General features: G+C 33.7%; 1 protein-coding gene across 1 annotated transcript; it reads left to right on the top strand.

Moving 5' to 3' along the window:
• The first annotated feature begins 1,529 nt into the window (after window positions 1-1,529).
• Window positions 1,530-4,469, top strand: LOC130959875 (ras-related protein RABA5b-like). Its single transcript, XM_057885338.1, has 2 exons — window positions 1,530-2,026; window positions 3,919-4,469. The coding sequence occupies exons 1-2, from the start codon at window positions 1,693-1,695 to the stop codon at window positions 4,230-4,232; spliced, it is 648 nt and encodes a 215-aa protein (XP_057741321.1). The 5' UTR covers window positions 1,530-1,692; the 3' UTR covers window positions 4,233-4,469.
• Window positions 4,470-6,703: the final 2,234 nt, after the last annotated feature.

Here is a 6,703-nt window from a genome sequence, read left to right as displayed (position 1 = left end):
CCACTCCTCCATTCTTTCTTCATCACTTCATCACCTAGATTCGGTCCTTCCAAGTATCGTCGCGTTCGTGACAAGAAGCGACGATATCATCGTCATCTACTGCCCTCCCACACAATCTCTCTTTTGCCGTCCTTCCCAGTATAACCAGCGCCTCTTTTTGCATGGATCACTGCTTACCCACATAATTAATAGTTAATTTGGTTATTACATTTTTTTTATTAAAAAATATATCTTTATTTAATTACGTAATGGAACATATATTCATATGTAAAATATAATATAATAAAATAAATCTATTCAAAGTATTTAAAAGTATAATTAAAGGAAAAGTATGAGAAGCCAATGAAATATTTATACAATATGCACAATAGAGGTTTAGGGAGTATTAGAGATATAATTATTAGTGTTACCTTTTTCTATCAGTTGAAGTTTTTGGGAAGAGTGGTATCATAACTCAATAGTCCATTGTCTCCCTAGCCGAAGATAAATATGAAATACATGTCTATCTATATAATTTATTTTTGTATTTAAAAATTTTAATATTATCTATTTTTTATTTAAAAATTATTTTTATATTATTTTTTAAAGTGTTATAGTGGTCTCTTCTTTAAAATATTACAAAAAATAATTTCTCATGAAAATAATTTATTTAATTATTAATTAAATAATAAAGTACGAATAAATTAAAAATTAAAAGAAGAAAAATACTATAAAAATACTTGTAAGAAAGTTAGATTTTATCATTTTAAATTTGTGTTATTAATTTTAATAATTTATTCTTTTTAAAAATAATTTATGTATGATAAAAAATATGTTTTTCCTAATTTCAATTATACTTTTAAGTACTTTAAATGGAGTTATTTTATTATATTATATTTTACATATATCGTGTAATTAAATAAAAATTTATTTTAACGAAAAAATTTAATAACCAAAATAAACATTACTTATGTTAGTAAAGAGTGATCTATGACAGAAAAAGGTATCGAGTAAGAGGATAGGAGACAGCGATGACGTCGACGCTAGTTATATTAAATAGGACGACAAAGTTACCGAAGACAGGAATTCAACGACGTTGTTAAGGGATGAAGAAAGAGAGATTGCGTGAGAGGACAGTAGATGATTACAACGTGGATGCTTCTTGTCACCACGACATCAGCGATGTTTGGAAGGATCGAAGCTACTGAAAAAAAATAAATGAGTAGAAAGATGTTTCAATTAACGGGAGAGAGTTTTGATATTTTAAAAAATTATATTATTATCCATTTTAAATAATAAATTATAAAATAATTCAATTATAGTTAAGATAATAACTAATTAAAATATCACACATCACAAAATAATTTACATACTATTTTTCAAAGAATTAGGTAGAATTCACCAAATAATAATAATAATAAATAGTACGTCAAGCACATTTCAGAGAAGGAGCCACGAAGTGGCGAGGTGCCATAAAAAAACCCACTGAAAAAGGTTCACAAAAATCCCGCCTCCAATCACGCGGGCATGCCCAAAAAGCTGTAGTAAAAAGTAAAAAGTAAAAAGTAAAAACCTTACAATAGCAGGGAAAAGGAAAAAAAAAAAATAATAAACCATAGCTTACCTACATAACTACATTACTCTCGCCACCACCACAACACAGCTACTCAATTGATACAGAAATCTTCTTTTCTTTCTTTTGAAGCAGCAAGAATGGAAGAAGATGGAGATGTTGGGGAGGAGTACCTGTTCAAGATAGTCCTAATAGGGGACTCGGCGGTGGGGAAGTCGAACCTGCTTTCGAGGTTTGCGAGGAATGAATTCGACACGAACTCGAAGGCCACGATTGGTGTTGAGTTCCAAACACAGGTGGTAGAAATCGAGGGGAAGGAGGTGAAGGCGCAGATCTGGGACACCGCGGGCCAAGAACGCTTCAGGGCCGTTACCTCTGCATACTACAGGGGCGCCGTTGGTGCTCTCGTTGTCTATGATATCAGTCGCCGGAGCACCTTTGACGGCATCAAGAGGTGGCTTGAAGAGCTTGCTAGTTAGTCACCCACACTCTCACCCTCATTCCCCTTCTTTTCTTTTAACTGTCGATTTTTATTTTTGGTATTCTTGCATCATCTTAGAACATATATTTCATACGTGCTTAACAAATGTTTACTCTATGTTTTAATTTACAATGTTAAAAATAAAGGAGTGGTTCTAACTTCTTAATGCTTATTGAACATGTGTTAAATACTTAAATGTACTCTAAGACCGAAGAATTTCTTTGTGATGTGATATGCTGGGCTTTTGTATTTTTTTTTGGTTAAATTACTTTGTCGAGTTCTCTTTTACTCAATTTGTAATTAAGTTTTTTATAGTTTAAAAAGTCTCCAATTATATTCTTATATTTTTTTAATTTTGTAATTAGATTCATGGCTGCAAAAAACACTAAAAAGTTAACCGAATGATCCTCTCCAAATTGGAGATACTCACACTTTTGTTAACTCTAATGTTTTTGGCATGACAAGGACCTAATCACAAAATTCAAAATGGTATAGTATCCCAATCAGAAGCTTTTAAGCTATAGGAATTTAATTATGAATTCGGTAAAACTATAAAGGTTAAGAAAATAATTTATTTCTTTTAATTTCTATGTAATATGCTGCTAGTAACTGATGTTGTGTATTGTGGGCTTCTATTTAGTGTGTTTAATTTACATGGTGGGGTTTTGTTAAAAGGAAAAATTGTTTAGGATTAGGATTAGGAAGGAGAAGGAAAAGAGTAGGGTTTCTATATTTCTTTGCTGCCTTTTTTTCTTTAGCAATTAATGGCTAGAAGTAGTATAGTTGGTGCTACATGTGTACTTGATATGGTTCCTTTATTGGAAAAATGGGAAGATGAGGTAGAGGAACCAGGGATTGGATATTTTTAAGTTTGAATCAGTGTTCATTGAGTTTGTATGGGCGTGGGAGGTATCAATTATGTTGAGGCTCTTCTGGAAGAAAAGTTGGTGAAGGGTATCGAATTGATTGAATGATTGTGCGTGCAGCTTGGTAAATGATGTGCCAAATATATGCCTGAAGATTGATTTATTTGCAGTGGTAGAATATGGATATTCTATCCTTGTCATTAGTGTGGATTATGCACTAATAATCTTAGTATTTCACATTTTAAGTAGGAATCTTAACATATCATTAAGTTGATGAATTAATTAATGGATATCTTGTTTTATTTCCGCTAGGCTTTGAATCAGAAATTCTCAATTGGTGGCCTAAATTATGCAAATTAGTTGCTACTATATTCGACCCCATTCCATCATCAGGACCTTTTTCTGCAATAACAAACGAATATAATGGAAAATTAGAGATTTGTAACATATTCACAATCTAAGTGTTTATAGGGAACTCGATATCTGTTTATCAAGATTAACTACTTTTCACTAAATAAATTGTTTAAACTGGATTGGATAAACTAATTAAATAAATTTCTGTTATAGTTTGCTGGTATAATGACACCTGTCGTATTATATGCAGATTTACCCGAGCATCGAATTTCGCATATTAGCTATTTATTATTTTTAGTTTTTGCGGGTAAATGATATTAGTTTAATTTATTAAAGAGCAATGCTAGGGGGCCAGCAATTTTTGTGATTGTTAGCCATCAACTAGCCATCAATGATGATTTGATGGTGTGAGATTAGTGTGAGATTTCATCCAATGGCTCACCTTCCTCTGCTGGTTACATGCTGGCCAAAATTTAATAAAACTGCTGGGCCCCTAGACTTTTCCTTTATTAAATTCGATTGAGTATGGTGGTGGGGTCAGTCCAAATCTTGCATCTTTTATGTTTCCCATATGATCCGTGACATGACTGAAGGTTCTTAGTTATGGTGAGTGGTTTGTATTTTATTTACTGCAATATATAATTTAATTCTTGCATAAACCGCAGCTCAAAATGATGGCACTGTGGCAACCATGTTGGTGGGAAACAAGTGTGATTTGGAGAATATCAGGGAGGTTAGCGTAGAGGAGGGAAAAAACCTTGCAGAAGCAGAAGGTTTGTTCTTCATGGAGACTTCAGCACTCGACACTACCAATGTCCAAATAGCTTTTGAGACTGTTATCCGTGAGATTTACGACAACATCAGCCGCAAAGTCCTAAGTTCTGATTCTCACAAGGCTGAATTGTCTGCGAATCGAGTAAGCCTTGTCAATGGAGCGGGATCAAAGCAACATCAGTTCAATTTTTCTTGTTGTTCTTGATGATGAGCTTGGATCTTGAAACTTGTTTGGAATTTCAATAGTTATTTTCTTGGGACAGTTTCCCTGCTTTTAACATGGTTATTGTTCCCTACCGTTTTGTCATTTATTTTTCTATTCATTTAGGTTCTTGAGGTCCCATATCCTTATCCCTTCGTGGAAGGAAAACGAAACCGCGAAATTATATACTCTTTTGCATGTATTTTGTTTAGTTAGTATTACTGTATTAGTGTGTTTCAACTCTCTCTTCTTGGCACTTTCGGTATTTTAGGTCATCAGGTCGTTGCATGTGTTCTTAGTAACTAGTAAGATATGTAACCAAATTATTTTTGAGAAATGATATTTGTATATTTTTTAATATTTTTTTTGTACACTTTTAATTATGGTATAACAAATAAATATTTTATTTTTTTCATTTTTTGTCAATTACTTTCACACAAAAAATAAAAAATATATTAAAAAATAAACATAAACTAGTGCTTAATTGCTTATAATATTTTTTTTTTCATGATTTACGGATTTATATGTCTTGTCTACATAGTTTTGATTTCATGTGAAGATAAATTCCATTTTTACCATAGGAATAATCCTTTATATGTTCTTTAAGAATCACTTTAAAAGGGCATAGGTAAAGACAAGAACGAAGGATTAGCATTCACTTTTCTCCTTACAAGTTACAAATATTTTTCTAGTTATAAACTTTAATATGAAATCTCTTTTAGTCTTAAACTCTCTCACCTACTTCCATCTATTACATCGTATGAGAGTCTCCAAATTATATGCACATCCTCAAAACATCTCATTTATTTAGATTTTAAGTTACTTCATTGATGACATATTTCTTTTCTTTTCTTTTTTGTAAAAGATATTTTTTAAATGTTTTTAAAAAAATTTTAAAAATATCTTTCAATGATTAATTCAATTTAATTTTGTCCTTAACATTTAGAATATATTTTAATTTATCTCTATCATTAATTTTATAACAATCAATTATTAAGTCAAAATATTTTTATCAATTTTATCCTATTTAATATAATATCATCTTCATCATCATCACACCATCTCTAATTCACCTTTCTCCCTCCATCGTCATCGTCGTCGTCGTCATCGTCGTCGTCGTTGTCGTCATCATCATCATCAATACTGTAACCACCACTCCAGCCATTAGTACCACCATCATGACTTTCTTCTTCTTCTTATCACCATTACCATCACCACTACATATATGGATTCTTTAAATAATTAAAAAAATTATTTACTAAAATAAATAATTTGTAAAATAATTACGAAAATATGTAGCATGTCTTATCTTGTTTACAGTTACACATATATAAGACAGACTGAATGACACGTGTATATCTCGTTTATAGTATAAACAAGATATGTGTAAACTTCTGCAGCGGATGAACATATGGAGCCCACTCAATTCTTGCGGCAGCACAAGCGGCAAGCACATGACATGGAAAATGGAGAGATTGGAAATGGCCACAGTTACACGTCCCCGCCGTGATCGAACACGGAGTGAACCTTGAGACCAACCCTCGAAAGGCTCTAACTCTTCAACGACAAACACTGAAGCCTGTCTGTCACAGTGAGTAACATGCATCTTCGGGATGCTCTTTCTGTTCTTTTCAACGGCAGCCATTAGCCGTTGGGAGAAACGATTTTCAACCGTCAGTTGTGCTTGTGCCTCCCTGCCCTTCGTGATGAACAACTTTTGCAGCCTTACAAGAGTGCATCGTATGATGGAAGAAATCAGCAAGCACCGTGTACCCTTAAGCACTGTATGGATGCACTCCGAGAGATTCGTTGTCATGTGACCAAACCGGCGACTGCCGTCACAGTGTTGTAGCCATATTTCTTTGTTGAACCTACCAGCCCAGTCTGCCATCTCTTGCGACAAACCTCTCAAGGCATCTACGTACGACTCGTACCTAACCTTGCTTGGACTATAAACAGTGTTTATAAGGTACGGCTTGCCCTCGGCGGACATGAAATGAAACATGAAGTTTGCGGCCTTCTGTCTAACACAAAAAGCATAGAACGCCCTGGGAGGATGCCAACCACTATTATCGGCCCTCAGTGCAGCTTTGATCGCTTGGGATCTTTCAGATATAATCAACAGGTCTTCTTGTGGGGTGACATGTCGTCTCAAATTTGTCAGGAAGAAAGACCATGACTCTGTACTTTCAAACTCTACAATTGCAAAAAGCAACAAGAAGGATATTGTTGTTGCCGTCTTGTGCCACTACAATAAGCAATACACTACTATATTTGCCATATAAATGCATGCCATCAACAAAAACAAATGGCTTGCAATGCTTGAAAGCCTCGATACAAGACGGAAACGCACAAAATACTTTGTCGAACATGCTACAGTCATGGACCATAAGGTATCCTTTATAGTAAGGTAAGGCCTCACATATTGTTCCAAGACAATAACTCTGTAGTGCTTGTAGCAGCTTTGACACCTT

This window comes from Arachis stenosperma, unplaced genomic scaffold (assembly GCF_014773155.1).
Source record: "Arachis stenosperma cultivar V10309 unplaced genomic scaffold, arast.V10309.gnm1.PFL2 arast.V10309.gnm1.Scaffold_100025, whole genome shotgun sequence".
NCBI lineage: Eukaryota > Viridiplantae > Streptophyta > Magnoliopsida > Fabales > Fabaceae > Arachis > Arachis stenosperma.
The sequence above is the reverse complement of the archived record's forward strand: the minus strand, read 5'-3'. Positions and strand labels throughout refer to the sequence as shown.